At 40.1% G+C, this 21,417-nt stretch overlaps 1 protein-coding gene across 1 annotated transcript; it reads left to right on the top strand.

Moving 5' to 3' along the window:
- Window positions 1-39: 39 nt before the first annotated feature.
- Window positions 40-19,507, top strand: cpda (carboxypeptidase D, a; the record flags this gene model as incomplete). The annotated part of the gene is made up of 21 exons (XM_079224866.1): window positions 40-689; window positions 1,842-2,083; window positions 7,557-7,699; window positions 7,879-8,048; window positions 8,471-8,895; window positions 9,053-9,244; window positions 10,755-10,922; window positions 11,273-11,382; window positions 12,009-12,111; window positions 12,523-12,665; window positions 12,755-12,924; window positions 13,044-13,346; window positions 13,535-13,730; window positions 13,953-14,088; window positions 14,252-14,398; window positions 14,565-14,663; window positions 14,753-14,817; window positions 14,969-15,100; window positions 15,375-15,560; window positions 17,619-17,721; window positions 18,284-19,507. 21 exons carry the CDS (start codon window positions 40-42, stop codon window positions 18,508-18,510), a joined length of 4,110 nt encoding a protein of 1,369 aa, XP_079080992.1. The 3' UTR covers window positions 18,511-19,507.
- Window positions 19,508-21,417: the final 1,910 nt, after the last annotated feature.

Raw genomic sequence — 21,417 nt, forward strand, 5'->3', positions numbered from 1 at the left:
TTAAAGTTCGAATGGTGTAAAATGAGAACATACGTCAACATGGTGCACATTTCGGAGCATCCACAGCCGACGCCGAAACTCCGGGCGTCACTTTTCGCCTTTCTTCTCTTGCTTATTGTCTCCCTTGTTGACGCCAGGCGCCAAAGGACACGAAGCGTCACCTCCTCGACGGAGGAAACGGTAGAAACTTACGACAAATACTACAATTATGTTGACCTGACCGGACGTTTACAGTCCTTAGCTCATAAGTATCCTCACATAGCTAACCTGTCGAGCATCGGTCAGTCCTTTGAGGGCAGGGAGCTCTGGGTGATGCAGATCACCAAGGACCCCAACAGAGACACGCCGGGGAAACCCAAATTTAAATACGTTGGGAACATGCACGGGGACGAAACCTTGTCCAGGCAGGTGCTGGTGTACGTTGTAGAGTACCTGCTGACTAAATATGGAGAAGAATCGCGCATTACTGAGCTGGTGGACACCACGGATATTTACATCATGCCCAGCATGAACCCGGACGGCTTTGAGAAGTCCAAAGAGGGAGACTGCGTGGGCGATAACGGGGGTCGAAATAATGCCAAAAATATGGACCTCAACAGAAACTTTCCTGACCAGTATGATGAGAAAAAAGCCAACCCAGAGACTATCCCCGAGGTAATGGCTGTGATCAGATGGATCCAGGAGAAAAAGTGAGTCTGTCTCTCTTGTTTGAAACACACTGCAGCGCACACATCACACACACAGTTCAGTTGTTGGAGGCCTTGTGGCCCAGAGCTCAGGTTGGAATGACTTAAGTACGCTTTATTGATCTCAAACACTTTTGGTTCAATGTATATTTCACAGAGGAGGATTTGGAGAGTGACAAACATGCCTGTCAATGAGCAACTCGGCACTTTGTCTCATTTATTAAGGCCTCAGGGTTAGCAGAGGTTGTGTAACTCTTTGAAAAGTCAAGAACTGCTAAAGTGGAACACCATGACGGCATGCTTGAGCTATTTGTAGATTCATCAATTGGCTGAAAAGGACTTTGTAACTCTTTTCCGAATCAAATTATTGTTTTGAGTCACGTTTCAAGCAAGACGGACAAAGGTGCAATGGTTCCAGCTTCTTAAATGTGATATATTTTCTTGTTTCCATGTCTTATTTGATACCGAGTATCTTTGCTTGTCGGTCAAAAAAAAAGCTAATTCCCAACACTGCCTTGGACTGGGCATCAGGAAATTGTGGTTCACCTCTTTCATTTTATTAACCAACTGATATATAATAATAATAATACATAATAGATTAATCCCCCCACAATATTGGAGGCGTCCTGGAAGCTGAAAGTTGGGGGGCAAGTAGCATATAAATAATGTCCACTGTATGATTTCAGCCAGTTCCATATATCTCTCTTTCCTTGTTACCCCTTTGCCTCTAAGCAATCAGCTATCCAATACAGCCTATACATGGATACATATTTTAGGAGCAGCAAACACTTTTGTCAATAAGTAAATCATTTCCCCCTTAGTTCCCTTCTTAATCAAGACCTCAATGTCTAACGGGTGGAACTCAAAATAAAGTCAGAAAGACCTGCTGTTCTGGGGTGCCATAATAACATGATGTGTAACTTGGAAGACTAGAATATAAGCATACATGGACACAAATATTCATCCACTTAAAGTGGTCCTGGCTGCTCCAGAGAAGAAGATGCATAGAATTTGCTTCTAAGCATCTTCACACAACAGAATTATTTCCTTGTAACTTTATGATTAGAAGTCACATGTGCATGCAAGTAGTTGTTTTAAGACAGACTTGTACCTAGGCTTTAAGGCTGCTTCTAAAATGTTCCTTTGTCTTTCAAGATTCGTGCTGTCAGGGAACCTGCATGGCGGCACTGTGGTTGCCAGTTACCCTTTTGATGACTCTGCCACCCACCAGCGCCACTACAGTCAGTCAGAGGACGACAGCCTGTTTCGCTACTTGGCCCTGGTGTATTCCCAGAACCATCCTGGGATGAAGACTGGTGAGCCCAACTGTCCCGATGCCCCGGACGAAACCTTTAAAGATGGCATCACCAATGGGGCACAGTGGTATGATGTTCCTGGTAAGATTACTTTTCATTGTTTTTAATGCCTAGTTTAGTGATTGAGAATAAATAATTGTAGTTGACTTTTGTGAGGTACCACAAGCTCTGGCCAGGTGATTTTGTGTTGACCATCACAACTTAGAAATTCTGTTTGTAAGGTGAGGATATCCAGCTGCGGACAGTTTAAAAGTCCAGCTTTTGGGGTCACATTCTGTATGTGTCCTATGGACTTCAATGCACATCATCACCTTTTGTTATGTAGCTAAAAGAGGTAAGACTTCTGTATGTTACCATGGAGATGGTTGGGTGGGATTGGTGTTTTTTTAATTATTTTTCATTATTAAAAAGCTGTTGTGGTAGAAGATATCTTTTCCTGTCATTGTTCTCTCATTCGCTTCACGTGTTATGTTTGTTGTGCACAGCAGGCAATAGTAATGAGAAGTCTAACCGGTGTTGCTGCTATCGAGCCATCTGAGAGTGAGGAATGTCCTCATTGTTGTATAGTTTGCAGCATGTTAACAATCATTCCACTTGGTGTAGCATAGTTTACGCTATTGTCATGACAAGGTTTTCTTTCACTGCAGATCAAAAAAAAAAATTCAGCGGAGTTGTTCAAAGTTACATTCATATTCCTGCATTTAATGAGCTAAAACGATCATACTCATCCTTCAGTCCTTGCTGCACTGAATAGTGTGGCCTGGTTTTGGGTTAGCCAGGTGTCAAAACGCAAAAACGATCTGTATACTCAGTTATTTTTGCCAAAGGCAGTAATTCCTGAAAGTGTTAGAGTAGTACCAGGTTTGCCATAGCAGCTCAGTCTGGGCATATTAAAGCATATGTATATATATGTATATATATACATATACATATATATATATACACATATATACACACATATATATATATATATATATATATATATATATATATATATATATATATATATGTATATGTGTGTGTGTGTGTCCCTGTTCTCTTTTATGTGTCTTTAAGGAGCTTAACCCTCGTGTTGTCTTGGGGTCAAAATGACCCATCAACACACATACATATACACTCGTACACGGGTCATTTTGACCCCAAGACAACACAAGGGTTAAGTAAATGCAGATTGTGTTGTTTCCCGATCTTCTACAATTCATTCGGTTATACAAAAAAAAAGTTCTACTCTGCATTAACTGGGCAGAAACTTGATCATCTTATGCTCTACTTTTGTTTGGTTGATTTGTCCAAGGAGGTCAGCAGGTGGTGATGTGTATGCAACTTCAGGTTACTGGATGGCTTTTCCTATTGAGATGTCCTTTTGTTGTAGTACATTTTAGGTGAGGATAGTGTGTCTTCCAGTTGGTTACTTCCCATGGATTAGCATGCATTTGCCCTATTCACCTTAATTCCATCAGGAGAATATTTGAAGTCTGTTTATGAGTCCAACTATGTATATTTAATACACTTTTGAGACTGTTTGGGAAAAATATACGGGCTGTTATCAAAAGTAGTTTTTTTCTGTAAGACCTGCTCTAATTTAACTGACCAAATGTTGTAATGTAGGGAGATAAACTGACACACAATTTTAAGAATCCTTAAAAAAATAGTGTTTATTCAGTTTCAGATCACTTCAACCTTGATGAAATGCCATTACATGTCACACTCTCCGTTTATCACTAGGAACCGGAGCAGTTAATCATTACCAAACTTGAGCACACACTTTTAAACGACAGCAAAGTTTGCTAATACTTATCTGCGTAACTATTGGCTGTAATTGTCATCAGAAATGAAAAGCACTGGGATTACTGAATGGCGGTTTGAGCTGAACATTACGTCTTTTGTTGTTGCAGTTTCTCAGTTTAAATGGCCTGTATTCAGGCCGGTTCAGGTTGCAGTAGGAACCAGTTCGTAAAACTCTTAGCAGCAACAATATCAAGATAAAGATGGAAAGCAAAACGTGTACACTTGAATAGACAGTGCTTGTATCCTTCTGACATGTCTCATTGGATGAAATGTCACTGCTGAAACTGGGCTAATGGCAGATGATGGATACGGCCAGGACGTTGTGTGACATAATGAGTGGTCCAGGCAAAGAGCCAGGACCAGGAGTCAGGGACAGGAGATTTTTTGTGTGTCTGTCAGGGCTTGAAATAATGATTCAGCATAACGTGCTATCTTGATTCATAATCTCTTGACCCAGTCTGGCCTCGGAGGGCATTCTTTACTTGAGCTGTATTGTAGTTAATGTAACCCTCTGCACATAACTAGGACACTTGCACAATGTCCACCTTGTGTAATTTATTAACGAGTCTTGAAACAGCATTACATGATTTTCGTTAATTTGTTCAAAGCTGTAGGTCAGGGGTGGCCAACCAGTCAGAGACTAAGAGCCACATTTTTTACTGTGTTACTGCAAAGAGCCACATCATACATATACATATATCATGTCACAGTTGAGAAGGACATAACTCTAAGAACATGCATGTGGTCTGGGGCAGTGGTTTAACTGATCTGGCTGCAGGACCCACCATCACCCTGAATGACAAGCCGCGACCAAAGCGAGGAACATTTTCAACTTCTCAATTTGATTTAATGAAAATATGGCACCTAGGTTTGAACCTGAGATAGTATCACAGTATGCCAAACAGAAATATTCCCTTTCACACTCAATTAAAAACCCAAAAGTGCTTCTTAAGGATACAAGGTAATACAACACACATAATAATGTTATAACTTCAGCCTTTTTGAACATAACAAAAAAAAGGTTGGGAATGAAGCAAACTATCACAAATAGTCCGATGTGTAAACTCACGCAAGTAAAGTGTGTTGTGAACGCAGCATTGAGGAGTGTGTGAATATTCAATTCAATTCAGTTTATTTTATATAGCCCAAATTCACATATTAAAATGTGCAATCTGTACAAATAACATCCTGTCCCGGGACCTCACATCAGATCAGGAAAAACTCCCCAAATAAAGATAGTAAAAACCATTTCACAGGGAAAACAGGAAGAACCCTTCAGGAGAGCAACAGAGGAGGATCCCTTTCCCCGGATGGACAGAAGCAATAGATGTCATGTGACCAGAATGAATAACGTAACAGAGTTACAACATATGACATCAATATGACTGAAATTGAATAAATTGCACTCTGCCGCATTAAAAAATCCCTTCAAAATAAAAGCACAGGATTTTTTTTTTTTTTTGCCCATGTAAAATGACCGTCCTGACGGACTGAAAACGGGTCCGCGAATGACTAAAAACGGGTCCGCGAAAGACTGAAAACGGGTCCGCGAATGACTGAAAACGGGTCCGCAAATGACTGAAAACGGGTCCACGATTTCATGGCTTTCAAGCCGTCGCGCCTTGAGTTCGACACCAGTGGTCTAAAGTATTTGCAAAATCAATAAAAAGATAAAAAAAAAAAAACACAAACTTCGATATGAACGCAAGAGCCGCATGAAACCAGGCAAAGAGACGCATGCGGCTCGGGAGCCGCGGGTTGACCAGGCCTGCTGTAGGTTGTAGTCCAGTATGGAGACATACGTCACTGCATTTAGACATGCAAGAGTACAATGTCCAGAATATAATTTTACTTTATGGAAATACAGCTATATTGCTGTGATAATCTGAGGCCCTGGGAGTGCCTGAAGATGTTCAGACCTCTGATAGCTGGAAATTCATACTGTATGCTGCTGACAGTCATGTGACGGTACTACTTTCTTAAATAGTTTATTTCCTGCAGTATTATTGCTTTAAATGTTTTTCTCAAATAGTTTATTGCATCACTGAACTCTTAAAGTCATCCTGCTTTTTAAACACCCCTATTCCCTACACGTCAAGTTCAGCTATCAGCTATGACTTTGGCTCCATTGTCTGGCTGGTGGTTTCCTTCCACTTTCAGGGTGTGTCACTGGATCCGGTACATAGACCGGATATTTAAGGCTGAGTCTGCCGTAGTCGGTCAGTGTGTTTGTCCGACTATGTTAGCATACAGGACATGTTTACTTTAAGTAAATGTTACCTGATCCGGATCACCAAAGTACTTAAAGCAATTTAACACAGGACGACGCCTAACATCTTGTGACTGGACAAAAGGTTTGGTGTTGTTTGTCATGATGGTACAGCAAAGTATGGATTGCCACACATTGTTACAGCTGGATGTAGATCTAGCGATGTTTTCTCATCATTAACAGGTGAGATTTTTCAATGGGTACATTTTGTTTGGTCTCTGCTGCCACCAAAGGGGGTAAAACCTCTACTGAGTTACAACAAACCACCTCTACACACTATCACACCCAAAATAAGCTCAGAGAGCATGGTCACTGTTGTCTATTGAAGGATTGCTCCGGGTCATACAATGGGAATGCTCTTGCTATATTGATTAAAAAGCTGTTCTGTCAGACCAATGCAAAATAGACAACTGGGATACAAAACGTGTCAGGTTAGCTTTTAAGAGTTGTTTTCTTCTTAAGTTTCCCATTACAGTTTCCAGTGAATAAGCTGGCAGCCAATGACCCTCGCCAAGTTTCAGAGCGCTGAACAGCTGCTATTTGACCGGGGCCGACTTGGAGGAACTTGTGTTTGTGGTGTATTTTGGTACGCCTGCTCTCAGAGCCAAGCCGCATACCACATTACAGCCTGTAGCTTTTCTCCACAGTTGTAAGGGATGCATTGTAACTGTATTTACTGCAAGACCTCCACGTTCATATTGTTTAAAAATGTGCATAAGTATGATTTTCGGGCAATGATTGTTCAGTGATAGTGCAATAAAATAGAAATAGGGATTTAATGAAATGGGTTTTTAAGAAGCACTGACTAAAGCTGTACATATGGCAATCCATATACAACGGTGGTGTTAAGAGTTTTGTAAATTCTTTGCAAGGTTGTGAATTGTAGGTGATTGGTCAAACACTGTGCTTGTCTTTGTTGTGCATCACAGATAATTAAAGGCTACTGTTTTTTGTGTTGTGGTGTGGTTGATGTCTTCCTTAGTGAGACTGGTGGGAGGCTGGTTGCTTTGCTAAAGTTATTTGCTCGTGTTTGAGCCCTATTACTAAGTGGAAAAAGGTCAGTGATTCACTGGGATCCTGCAGCCGCCCAGCAGGCAGTCATGGCAACCCTCCAGCCAGGGAGTCTCTGGCTGCCTGCTGTTGCTCCAGTGGGACAGCGTGCCCTCCTCTACGTCTTTCTGTTTGCCTAAACGCAGATGCCATGGCCTGCTGCCACATTAAACACTATCTGTAAACTGTGATATTGAAGAGATGAAGATGGGCTCAAGGCTTTCTACACAGTGGCCTTTCCTGTTAATAATTTGGCCCTTGTACTAGTCGTGGTCAAATTAAGGAAAGACGGGCATGCTTAAGATTTTAATTTATGTTCACGCATGTTGTACACACCTGTCAATTTCTAGATTTAGACGCATTCTTCTCTATTATATAATATTTAAGTGAATGTGTTATGCCATTTCTAGCCTAATTTGTTTATTACATTTCTGGCTTGTTATCTAGGTGGGATGCAGGACTACAACTACCTGCATGGTAACTGTCTGGAAATCACCATGGAGTTGAGCTGCTGCAAATATCCTCCTGCTTCTGAGCTCCATCAGGAATGGGATCTGAACAGGGAATCCCTATTAGCCTACATAGAAAAGGTAGAACTTATAGATAAGAAAAGGAGTAATGATTTACAGCATTCATATTTGTGTTACCTTCTTTTTTTGTGTTTATTTAAAAGCACATTACCACAATCCAACTCTGCCTGATACTTTAACGTACCATTTATCCAGTTTAGCTAGATACCCTTGGTATTTACAATATCGCTGTCTTCCAGGTCCACATAGGTGTGCATGGTTATGTGAAAAAGGCCGTCAGTGGTACCGCCCTCGCCAATGTCAGCATTGTGGTGGCAAGCATTCGCCACAACCTGACCACAGGAAATAATGGGGACTACTACCGCCTTCTACTCCCGGGAACATACAACATCACAGCTGTGGCTCCAGGGTGAGCAAATCATTTGCATAGCAGGTTTTAAAAAAAATAGGGTTAATAGCTAATTATTGTCAGGTTTCAAATTTCACTGCAATGACTGATGACACAGCACAGCGAGTGGTGCATTCATCGCTGATTTTTGCCAAATCCCACAGCAACATTTTTAATCTGGCTCTATGACTCTGGCGATCAAAAGATGAAGCGCAGTGTCTGTCCCAGCCAGATTTACCACAAGTGCTGCATTCCTCTTTAGAGTTACAGAGTCATTATCTTTCTGAAGAAAAATGTATGTCGTAGGTTCCTTGGTGAAAGACTTCCTGGTAGAGAGTTTAAAAGGAAACTACACTGTTCATTTTTCATCTAATTTGGGTACTTCCTGGTGATTTTTAAGGTGTAGTGGAAGCATTCAAGCATGTTTTTTTTTCTACACACAGGTACATGCCAATGACAGTCCACAGTGTTCTGGTCGAGGCGGACAAAGCCAAAGAACTTAACTTTACTTTGGCACCTGTAGTCAATGAGGGCCTAGGTGGCATCACTGTGACTACATACGCCATGCCATCCAACAATAAACCAAACCTCTCCACCGCCACCACCACCAACGCTTCTGACTCCACCCAGACCCGGGTGGCACCTGATGCAACAAGCAACAACAGCCCCCTCATACTTCCACCTGCACATCAGCCCATCCAGCCTCAGGAGTTTCGTCACCACAGCTACTCGGACATGGAGCTGTTCTTGCGAAAGTACAGCAGCGAGTTCCCCTCCATTGTCCATCTTTACAGCATCGGCCGCTCCGTGGAAGACCGTGAGCTCTATGTGATGGTTATCTCAGACAACCCCACTGTCCATGAGCATGGTATGTTTTAGATAGGGGTTGAGGGGATTAAAGGAGTTGGAATACTTCTTTTTATTTACGTGTCATGACAGATTTTCCCTTAAAATGTGACATTATGTTAATGCTATCTATTAATACACATTTGTACTCTAACCTCCTGTTTTGGTTTTCATGTCAGGTGAGCCTGAGTTTAAGTATATAGCCAACATGCACGGTAATGAAGTGGTGGGCCGAGAGTTATTGCTCAACCTCATTGAGTACCTGTGCCGTAACTATGGTACTGACCCGGAGGTCACTCAGTTGGTCAACAATACCCGCATTCACATCATGCCTTCTATGAACCCCGACGGATATGAAGTAGCCACTGAAGGTAAGGGACACACTCAGAAGTAATTCAACAGGCCACAATAAAGTTACACTATCTGCACAGTATGCAATGCTTTGCAAGCATGAGCAAAGATGTGACATTACAGGTTTTGAACAGTAATTTGATCACTTGACTAACATTCCTTGAGTGTATGTCGCTAACGTCTATCAGTTGTAGGGCTTGCAAAAGAAACATATGTAGGGGATATTTTGAGTGATCACAAAGATCATTGGGTGTTTATTGATTTATTAGAGGTACACTTAGCATTTTTCGTATTATCTTTTTTACATATAAGTTTTTTTCATTTCCTTTTGCAAAATGATGTATCCTTGCATATCATCTCATTGAGGGCTTCACCTCATCTGCTGGAACACAAATGCATTGGGCACACTGCACATTCTATTTCAAAGCAAGAAAATTGAAAAAAGTAATTGAATTTGATAATATTTCACAGAAAGTCAAGAAATATAATGTTAAAAAAAATAGCAGCGTTGACATGATTTTGCTCGCTTGCTGGTGTGTTTGAAGTCATTGTCTTATTGAAACACCCATTTCAAGGGCATTTCCTCTTCAGCATACGGCAACATGACTTCTTCCAGTATTCTGATGTACTCAAACTGATCCATGATCCCTGGTATGCGATAAATGGGACCAACACCGTAGTACGAGAAACATCCCCATATCATGATGCTTGCACCACCATGCTTCACCGTCTTCACTGTGTACCGTGGATTGAATTCAGTGTTTGCAGGACATCTGGCAAACTGTCTGTGGCCCTTAGACCCAAAAAGAACAATCTTACTCTCATCAGTCCACAAAATATTACGCCATTTCTTTTTAGACCAGTCAATGTGTTCTTTGGCATATTGTAACCGCTTCAGCACATGTCTTTTTTTTAACAATGGGACTTTGCTGGGGCTTCTTGCTGGTAGCTTGGCTTCACATAGACGTCATCTGATTGTTACAGTACTCACAGGCAATCTCAGATCTTCTTTGATCCTCCTGGAGCTGATCATTGGCTGAGCCTTTGCCATTTTGGTTATTCTTCGATCCATTCCAATAGTCGTTTTTCTTTTTCTTCCTCGCCTTTCTGGTTTTGGCTGCCACTTCAAAGCGTTTGATATCATTTTAGCTGAGCAGCCTATCATTTTCTGCACTTCTTTATAGGTTTTCCCCTCTTTTATTAATTTCCTAATCAAAGAACGCTCTTCTTCTGAACAGTGTCTTGAACGACCCATTTTACTCTGTTTTTCAAGGACAAATGCACAGCAAGCATATGCAGAGTTTCAGTAAATTATTCAGTTTCACAGAATCAGCAGCTTGCACGTCATGCCTGTTGGGTCTGTTGGTTTTCTATACCTTTACTAAAGCTTCTAGAAACTTACTAGCAGTGTAGAAGTTGAAATTCGAACAAAAACAGTGATTTATCTTGCTAGTGATGTGGGACTGCTATTATGTTGAACACAACTGTAGATGCATGTCGGTGACTCTTTGCTGCTAATCTTTTCCTCAGGTGATGCAAAGGGTTACAAAGGGCGCAACAACAGCAACAAGTTCGACCTGAACCGCAACTTCCCAGACCAATTTTTTACCATCAGAGATCCCAGACAGCCAGAAACCATAGCTGTGATGAACTGGGTGAAGAGCATCCCCTTCACCCTGTCAGCCAACCTGCATGGAGGTACGCTCTCATTTTGAGCTTTAGTGCTAAAAACTGCAGTCTTTCAGTGTCAGTTTTGCAATTTGATAGTGATATCTCTAATCTGTTAATCATATTTATCATTTTAAATATTATGTATGTATTTACATGGTATGCTTGTTTTGGTTGTAAAGTTACTTCAATGAACCTAGAGGATTACTGTTATGATTTTAAGTCTTGGCTTTGGATCCACACTTTAAATCTAGATAGTAGGCTACATTATGAAAGGTAAACAAGTAATGCATAGCTAGTATATTTTATTTATTTTAACCAGAAATGTATTTTCTTTTTTTTTTATTGGTTTGCCTTAACTTTGTGTTGTTGAATATTAGGCTCCTTGGTCGTCAACTACCCCTATGATGATGACAAAGACGGGCTATCGCACTACAGCCGTTCGCCTGATGATAAAGTCTTTCAGCAGGTGTCTAGAGCCTACTCACAGGTAACTGGAGACTCTTGCTGTTGGATCTATTTCAGGCTGGGATAATGTGTGCATATGGTTTCATGTTGTAATTGAAAACAAAGTAGTTGGAGTTAGCAGGGTTCTTACAGTCATGGAAAATCTGGAAAAATCAAGTAAATTTTAAAATGGTTATTTCCAGGCCTGTAAAAGTCCTTGAAAAAATTAAAATCCCAAAGGTTTTGGAAAAATCATGGAAATGTGTTATATTCATTTGTTCATGTCATTCATTTACGCTGAGTTTGAAATAATTCATATGCTTTTAAAAGAAAAACGTTCAAAATATAAGCAGGCATAAATACAGGCATCTATATAAATGTTGATTCTTTTAATCAAACTATTGTCACGCATTCATTTCTGTCATTTAAGGTGTATTGTATGCTTTGGAATTCTCATTGTTAGTTTAAATACTACATTTCCTGACTTTTTCATGTATACACCGAGATTTCACAAAATGTTTGGTCATGGAAATTTGGTTTAAAGACATGGAAATTCATTGGTCAAAATGTGTATGAACCCTGAGTTAGGAGTTAAACCTGTGAAACGACAAGGTTTGAAAACCTGACCACAACAGTACTCATTGTTGTGTTTTCTCGTGTGTAATGCAGGAGAATCCTTTGATACACAATGGACACGCTTGTATAGACCTTTACGGTGCGGAATATTTTAAGGATGGCATCACCAATGGTGCCAACTGGTACAGTGTTCCAGGTAAGCCTACATCTACCATAACACCGTTGTTTCTTGACACATTCATTATTTTCCCACAGGAGATCAGCCACATCCCTCTTTTTTATGTTTGAGACTTTTGGTAAAGTCATATGATCAGGAAAAGTTGTTAATATGTAGAATATTTTCCCACACCTCTTTGGCCAATTCAAACTATTTCATTATAGTTGTTTTACTACTCGCAGGGGTATTCAGTAAAAAAAAGAGAATTAATCTAAATTGAGCTATTGTAGTTGTAGACTAAAGTGTTATTGATTCTTCAACAATAGACACAATTTCATGGTGGACATTAAAAGTAAATCTGCCACATATTTGATTAACACTAGTGTGTGTGGAACTGGAATTTGTCATTTTTAGTTTTAGATGAAGTTTAAAGGAGCACTTTTCTTCCAGGTGGCATGCAAGACTGGAACTACTTAAACACCAACTGTTTTGAGGTGACCATCGAGCTAAGCTGTGTAAAGTACCCCACAAGCAAAGAATTGCCAAAATACTGGGATCAAAACCGCCGAGCCTTGCTTCAGTTTATACAACAGGTAATAACCTCCTAACAATCCCCCTAAGGTTCTCCCTATATGTTAAATTTTTCATCTACTCATGTTAATGCAGTACTGTGTCTCTATAGGTTCACAGTGGAGTAAAGGGCACAGTCTCTGACATTGGGGATGGCACAGGAATTCCCAATGCCACCATTAGTGTGGAGGAGATCGACCACAATATCACCTCAGCTCGCACTGGAGACTACTGGAGGCTGCTGGTCCCTGGGACTTACTCTATCACTGCCTCCGCCCATGGGTAAGATTCGGTTTTCAGAAGGAAGAACAAACGGAGGATTTAACATGAAGTTTCTACATATTTCTGTGCTGTTATGTCCCCATATTTCCAGTGCTATTAACTTTTTTTCTGTTGTCCAGTTATGAACCCGTGAGGACCTATGCCACAGTCTCAAAGGATCATGTAGAGTTGGTGGATTTCAGACTGACACGTGTCCACTCAGACTCTAATGGCCAGTCTCCCAAGGGCCCCCAACCTACACAGAACCCCTCTGAGAAGGCTTTCCAGAGCCTAATCAAGGACCTCTCTCTAGGCCAGGGTTTGGAGCAGTTGGTCAGCAGCACGGCCACGGAGAACAGCTTCCGCTACAGACGCTACAAAGAGCTCTCTGGCTTCGTGAGAGGACTCACACTTAACTTTCCAAAAATTACATCTTTACACAGGTATTTGAACCAGCCAGCGTCATTTCCACTTCAGGATATATAACTGTTTGACATCATACCTCAATAGCTCTCATCCTCATTATGCCAAAAGTCAATACTGTCCAGAACTGCTCAGTTTTTTTTTTTTAACTTTAGTTACATTTCTTAAAATACTGATGTACCGATGGTTTCTTCTCTTGTGTGTCCAGTCTAGGCCAAAGTGTAGAGTTTCGAACCATTTCGGCTTTGGAAATCTCCAACAGACCAGGGGAAGCTGAACCTGCTAAGCCCAAGATCCGCTTTGAAGCTGGGATCCATGGCAATGCCCCTGTGGGCACAGAGCTGCTGCTGGAGTTTGCTGCCCTCCTGTGTATCAACTATGGCAAAAACCCAGTCATCACCAGGGTGAGTTTTAGAGGGTCTCAGGAAATATAGGGAATTGATAGCCTGTAATTAATTTGATTTAAAAGTAGGATATTTTACTCATTAGAATACACAAAATTCTTTGTTCATACACACACTTTTTATATTCTGGATTGGATTAAGTTTGTACTGTTACCGGTCCCAGTAAATGCAGCAAAAGATGAATTAATGTCTGTATTTGTTCGTTCTGTTCCCCTTCCATAGCTGATCAATGAGACCCGGATTTTCATCGTGCCTTCTATTAACCCAGATGGACGAGAACAGGCTATTGAGAAGCAGTGCACCTCCACCCAGGGCTTGACCAATGCTCATAGCAAAGATCTGGACACAGATTTCTTTGGTCAGTTATATGGATTTGTGTGTGCGCGCAATTTAATTGAGATTATAAAAAATATCTAACCAATTAATTCACACTCTAATTGTGAAAGAGTTGTGGTGAATGTCACAAAAGTGATGTTTGCTCTAACATTTCCTGTCCACCATCTGTTTTCCTCCTTTTTTAGGCAATGCATCACAGCGCGTGGTGGAGGCCCAACCAGAGACCAGAGCCATGATGGACTTGATTCTAGACAAGAGCTACTCTTTGTCTGTTGCCCTTGATGGAGGCGCACTTGTTGTAACCTACCCTTATGACAAGCCTGTCCAGTCTGGTAGTTTTCTTCACAGTTTAAAGATTGACTTGAGAAGCTTTTTATATGTAGCAGAAATTTGCAAAGAGTAGGACAAATGATGCACCATCTTAACGCTGATAAACATCACTTAATAGAACTGAGTTTGGCCTTAAGGTTTGATGTACTTTTTTTTTTTTTTTTGCAGTTGAAAATGAGGGCACATTGAAGTACTTGGCAAGTGTTTATGCCAACAACCATCCTAAAATGCACCTCGGAGGCACCGGATGTTCAAATAATGGGCAGAGTATGTAATTTATGTACCAAGAATAAGCCTGTTTGTTGTGTTGGTATTGAATTGTTATTAATACCTAATGAAACTTCTCTGTGACTCAGTGGGCAACATCCCAGATGGAATTATGAGGGCAGCAGAGAGACAAAGTCACATGGGAAGCATGAAGGTAAGTCTCTCCACGACAGTGTCTGTGGTTGTTTGCATCCATGCTGCCACTACACAATATTTCATGAAAGCAAAGACAAAAATGGGCTTCTACTGTATATACTTCCCCAATACTGTCTCATGTGTCACCTTGTGTATTTTTGTCCTCCCAGGACTTCAGCATGGACTTTGGTCACTGTCCAGAGATAACCGTGTATAGTGGCTGCTGTTTGTTTCCTCCAGCTGAGCAGCTGCCCACACTCTGGGCTGAGAACAAGAAGGCTCTCCTAAGCATGTTGGTGGAGGTATGATGACAGATTTGATCAGCACAACATGGAGTTGTTAATGGACTGGTTTTTCATTGCTATATACATATTTTTAACAACTGTATGACTTGTATATCTTTGTAACAGATTAAATTAGATATTTTCGAAAAGTAATGCAGCAGTATGGAAACTTAAAATAGTGAGTGCTCTAGCTTTGTGTGTGTTTAAAAGACATAATATATATTGTTCTGAAATTAAGGATTTTTGATTCCCCATAATCATACAATTTACTCTTCATTTCTACCCCACCCAGGTCCATAAAGGGGTGCGTGGCGTTGTGCGGGACAAGAGTGGAAAGCCTATTGTTGGGGCAATCATTGTACTGAATGGGGGAGTGAGAGTCTTTACTTCAGAGGGTGGCTACTTTCATGCGCTGCTGGCTCCTGGCAACCACAACATTGAAGCCGTTGCTGATGGCTACCAACAACAACGTCAAGAGGTACATAGTTCTATGCACGCATGTGTTAAGCCGTCAAGGGACGTACAAGCCTTTAGGTAGATGATCATGATGGTATAACACTCAACAAGTAAATCAAAGTTATAGCATCTAATTCTTATTTACCATTATGAACACTTGAAATGCATACAAGAGTTTAAAAAAGCATATAATGAGCCTTTTTGGAGATGTGACGTAAGACACCTTTAATATGCATGATAATGCTAGTGTAAGAAGAGGCTTACAATCTCTGTTTTTCAGCATGATTTTTATGCTTAAGTCTTAGAAAGCAGAAGTGCCTTGGTTGCAACCACATGTGACCTGTTTACCAGGTGGTGATCATACACATTACAAACAAATACTGAGACTGAGCATTTGGACACTTAGGCAGATACAAACCCCAATTAAAAATGTAGCATTCATTTTGGCTTTGTGGGTCTTGCATAATTGTGTTTTTTAAAACTGTTCATAGAGAGGTGCTTTTTTGTCAAGGTAAAATATTTGACTTTTTTTTTTTTCATCCCTTCAATAAACATTTGAAATATAAATCCAGCTGCCAAATTACATTTCAAGGAAAATGAAAACTGTCTCAATTAAATTTCAAGAGACATAAATAATAGTGGGAGAATATTATTATGGTTACCCATTACGGTCTATATCTATGAAAGGTGTAGGGCGGAGCACACAAAATCTCTCCATCAGCTCCACCTTTCCATTTGGCTGCTCTGAAATTTGCAGCGTGGGGTAGGCCAGCTCTTTAAACAGATGTTCCTTAATTCTTTTGCCCAGCTCCAGTCTGTATTTTGCAAGCTTCCCGCAAGGCGTTAAGAGCAGGGGATCCACCACTGAATGATATGTCTGCTGGTACTCTGGTACTGTGAAACCGTGAATCATCAGAACTTCTGGCTGGCTAGCTGACGAGCTGCCGGAGGTCCTCTCTTCAGTAGTGAGGGCTCCATTGCTGTGGGGCCGTTTGAGATCTGGAAGAACGGCAGCGTTCCTTATATACCGGTCATCCAGGGGTTTCTGGGGGTCTGCGTTACTCTGCTCACACAAATGGTCCAAATCATAACTTGGGGCCAACATGCATTGCCTCTCTTTAATAGTCTCTCCATATTTCTTAGGACATCGAATACTCCGCCTTAGGCCATAGGGACGCATTTCATTCCTCTGGAAATTAAAAGAACATTATTTTCAGTGGATTCAGTTTCTCTATTGGCTGTATTCTGTGTCATAAAATCAGCAAAATTAGCAAACCACGATGCTCATAAAAACAAGGGAAAAAATGAGGATAAAGAGGTGCACTTACTCTTGTCAACAACTCTTGGCTGTGTTCAGGCCACATTACTGAATCAAGTCTGAAACCACATGGTTTGAAATCCTTGTTTCTTGAGCTTTGGGTCTAGTTTCCCCCATTTTTAACTGCACTTAAATAATGACACTGAACAAATGAGACACTTAACACTTGCTATGCAACAAAGTCAAGCAAGTTACAAAATGAATGAATTATGAGATTCTAGTAATTTACCTCTCCGAAAATAGCTGTGCCATTTAGGATTTATTTGAGCCAGCGCTCAAATCCTATTCTAGACATTCCAGACAACCTGCACCAGATTATACTAAGCAGTCACACCTGTAAGTGAGGCTTGCTAATTAGGTAATTAACCACACTTCAGTAGGGAGCTTTGGCAAACAGCTAAATGGCTTTTACCTTGAGTTGAAGAAACAGACAGACAGACTGGATGAAATGATTCTGTTTGTGATGTGGTAGAGCTTGATATTTGCTCATGTTGCATTTTGAATGACATGAAAAGTTAGTTACGAAAATAAGTTAGAAAAGCAGTTTATATTCAGAGGCTACCACACTAAACAGACTAGGAACAGAAACAAATGACTTGTGTAATGGAAAAATATCTTCCATCACACTTGATTCTGATATTTCACATATCAGTTATGTTTCTGTTTTACTGTAAATCATCTCAGCGTTGATGGAATGTGACAGTGTTTCAGGACTGTCAGGACGGCTTGAAGGATTACTGAACGAGTTGTGCTGTGTCACAGGTGGTGGTGTCTTCCTACGAAGCTGCTAGCTTCATCGTCATTGAGTTTGACATGGACAACAGCATCTTTGGCCTGCCCAGAGCGTTTGTGGTGGCCAGTGCAGGTAAGCGTGTCTCTTAAAAGGATTTTAGAAGCCAGTGTTTTCAATATAAGCATGATGTGATCTGTCCACATAAAATAAAGCATATGTCCTTTTGTGCTCTAGCTACTGTGACGTGCTTAAATGGTGCAGTTTGATTTAATGTTTCTAAAACTTTGAACAGTTATCGGGCCCCTATGAATCAACTTCTGACGAGTGAAATGTCTAACAATTTAACAAATCTTCCCCTTAAGTAGTTTTTGACATCTACTTTTAGTCTTATGATCTTTGCCGCACTCGATAAATAATTCCCTTTTTTTTAATACTTTTGAAGAACACAATTCCTCTCCTTTTCAGTGTTTTTATGAGCAGTTTGAACCAAGACTTTTCGCTAGTTTTCACAAAGGAATCTTCTTTCACTTTGTCATAGACACTGATGGAGTACAGTCTTACGTTTTGTGTGCTTAATCATCAAAAATAAAATTGTATTACTCAAGTGTTGTGTGATCGTATCTAAACGTTATCTTGGATAGAAACTGTGTGTAAGCAGACATGCTGAGTTGTTTGTTTCTTTTCTTCCTTGCAGCAGCCTCCATGACGGCGTTGGTGGTGACGGCGTGCATCATCTGGTGTGTGTGTGCAGCCAAGTCTAATCGTCAAAAAGATGGCTTCCACCGCTTGCGACAGCACCGAGACGATTATGACGATGAGATCCGGCTCACCTCCATGGGCTCCAAGAAGTCGCTGCTTGCCAATGAGTTTCAGGACGAGAGTGAAAGCGACGAGGAGACACTGTATGCCAACAAAATCTGAGGGCCATGCTCAAATTCGGCTGTTTGGCTCAGTATTTTATTTTGTTCTCCCCCTTAAATGTATCCAACAAGGAACAGTTTGAACTCTAGACAGCATATTTGTCTCTTTATGATGGAAATATAAGAGTGATGAAGACTCTTTGTTCTGTTATAACAACAAGGACTCACTCCAGTCACTCAGTTATTAGTCCTACTAAATTATTACTTTAAGAGCATTCTGCTGGCGTCTTGACTGAAGGGCTTGCTCCATCTCTACCTGACTGGATCAGGAGAAATGGACAAAGAGACGGTGATAAAAGAGGGAGAGAAATACATGTTTGGTCCACTGTGGCCCTCATCCATCCATCCATCCATCCATCCGTAAAGCAGGTTTCGAGTTACACAGCTTTCTTTTTATTTCTGAGCCACGCAAGAGTGCTCTTATAGATCACCACCTGTCCTGCCTGGCTGAGGGGTTCCAGCTGATGAGTCAAAATTAACGCTTTAAATTGGACTTAATTACTACAATGAAGTGTCCGAGCCTTTGGGAGACTGACTCCAACACTGTGCCTTGGCTTCTATAAAGTTTACAGCCCGGTCGGGCTGAAGTTTGTGATGCAAAGCAGCAACATAGTGAATAGATAATATTTCATCCCTCCTATACTCAGGTGGTAGGAAAATAAATAAATTATGATTTAAAGCACTGCTGAGTCCAGTGTTGCACTGTTTCTGCACAGGTGATTCAAGGCTGTCTGGTCTTGGTTCAATAGTTTTTGTATTTTCCCAGTGAGTCAATGTTGTGGCCAGAACCATCATCATCATGGGAGTGAACTTTTCAAAAGCTTTAGAGCTTCAGGGGAATCTGTTACCAATGAAATGCTTGAAATGAAACCCTTCCAAGTAAGTGCAGGGTGCTCTAATGTATGCATTGAGGTCACTTGCACTAAATGGAAAGCAAGGATTGTCTCATATCATTGGCCAAGTAAAACAACCAACAATGAGTTTATATATATATATATATATATATATATATATATATATATATATATATATATATATATATATATATATATATATATATATATATATATATTGTGTAATCATAAAAATGAATGTATTTGTTTGTTCTTTTTTGTTTTTATTGTAGGTTAATTTCAAACTTTCTACATGGATAGTTGAGTGTGTGCCCTGTTTTTATCAAGGATGTGCATTCTCACTGTCTCATAAAAAGGAATATGAATTCAGTTCTCTTTTCAATGTGTTAGTGTTTATTCTCCCACTAACTAATACTTTGGAGTGCAAAAGTCTCCTAGGTTGTCTGTCCATTACTGATCACTGTCTATGAATCAACGTCGGAGCCATCCAGCTACACATTTCAAAGGTCCAGTGCAAAGAAAATGATGGATCATAAATCCTTTATATTCCTTCAGCCAGTTGTCAGGGATACTGAAAAAGAGGCTAAAAAGTTACGTCAAAGAATATAATCTGGTGCGAAATAATAATACTTTGCTATTTCTCTTTTATGTTAAAGAAGCTCATTTGTCTTTTGACAATGTATGGACAAATCTATGGAGCAGGTTTGTGTACAGACATGTAAGAGAGAGACTCTGTTGGTAATCTTGTCTAACATGCACAGATTTAATTTAAGCATCTTCTACTAAAACTACCAAAACAAACCAAGCGTTGTTTTCTTTACATCACAAATCTGTGCAAATATCTCTGTCTAATTGAAACTGATGCACTGGATCATTAAAATAAGGTGGCTCTTGGGAATGCCATGCATGTTTCTCATCACATTTTTTCAAGTAAAAGATTGTTCCCTAAATAATTTGCCTTGATTTCCTATTACTTTGAGAGAAGATTCTTTCCTTCTCTTTTTATCGAATGCAGCTGTCATCAGTAAAGTTTAATACCTAATATCTGCGTATGGAGACCATTTTGTACATTGTTTTTCTTTCTTATACTCTTGTCTGTGGATGAGTGCATATTAAGTTGAGTGTGTGTCAGGGTCGCAGTGTTGGTGTGAAGATTTTATATGAACTGGAATCAACTGTAAATAATGTTTGACAAATGAGAATGGAAAAATAAATACAATTCATGTCAACCATGAATTTACACCAAACATTCAATAAAAACCTCTGTGCGATCATGACATGTAAACAATGCACACATACTCATATAACAATTAATACAACTCACAAACTCTCTCTTGCTGTTTTTTTTAGCGTTGTGCTATTTGTAATAATTGAGGAGATTGAAGGACACTTTGGCTCATCGGGTCATTTAATCATCATTTAATTGCAGGCAGGGTTGGTGTTTCAATCGCTTGCTCCTCCTTTCTGCATGTCAAAGTGTCCTTTGAGCAAGACACTGGAACCCACATGTCCCCTGATGGCTAATGTGTGAATATGTACCTGCATGTGTGAGTGAAAGAGGCACTGTAAAGGGATTTGAAAGGGCAGTTCATTCTCCAACATAGGAGGACCACAAGCAGAGTGACATTATAAGATAAGATAACATAAGATAACCCTTTATTAGTCCCGCAGTGCGTAAATTGCAGGATTACAGCAGCAGAAAATCAAGTAACATAAATAAACAGTAAAGAAGAATACAGTAGCAATATTTAATATACAGACGGAATAAAAAAGTATATAACATACTTAAATGTATTATATATTGCACCAGATGAATGTAATTAGATCTTGATATTGTAAGTATTTTATTAGAGCTAAAGAAAGAGGCTATTCTGGGAATGTGTGATGCATAGAATCAAAATTGCACAAGTAAAACAAAAGTTGATCAGCTGTTCAACTATGGTTATTTCAGCTTGGAACATTTTAACATCCTTTTATTTATCAACATTCATCAATAAAATATTGATATTGTTCATTGGACCAACTAGGTGTGTGTGCTACGTGTATTAAAACAT

The sequence above is a fragment of the Taurulus bubalis genome (genome assembly GCF_910589615.1).
Source record: "Taurulus bubalis genome assembly, chromosome: 10".
NCBI lineage: Eukaryota > Metazoa > Chordata > Actinopteri > Perciformes > Cottidae > Taurulus > Taurulus bubalis.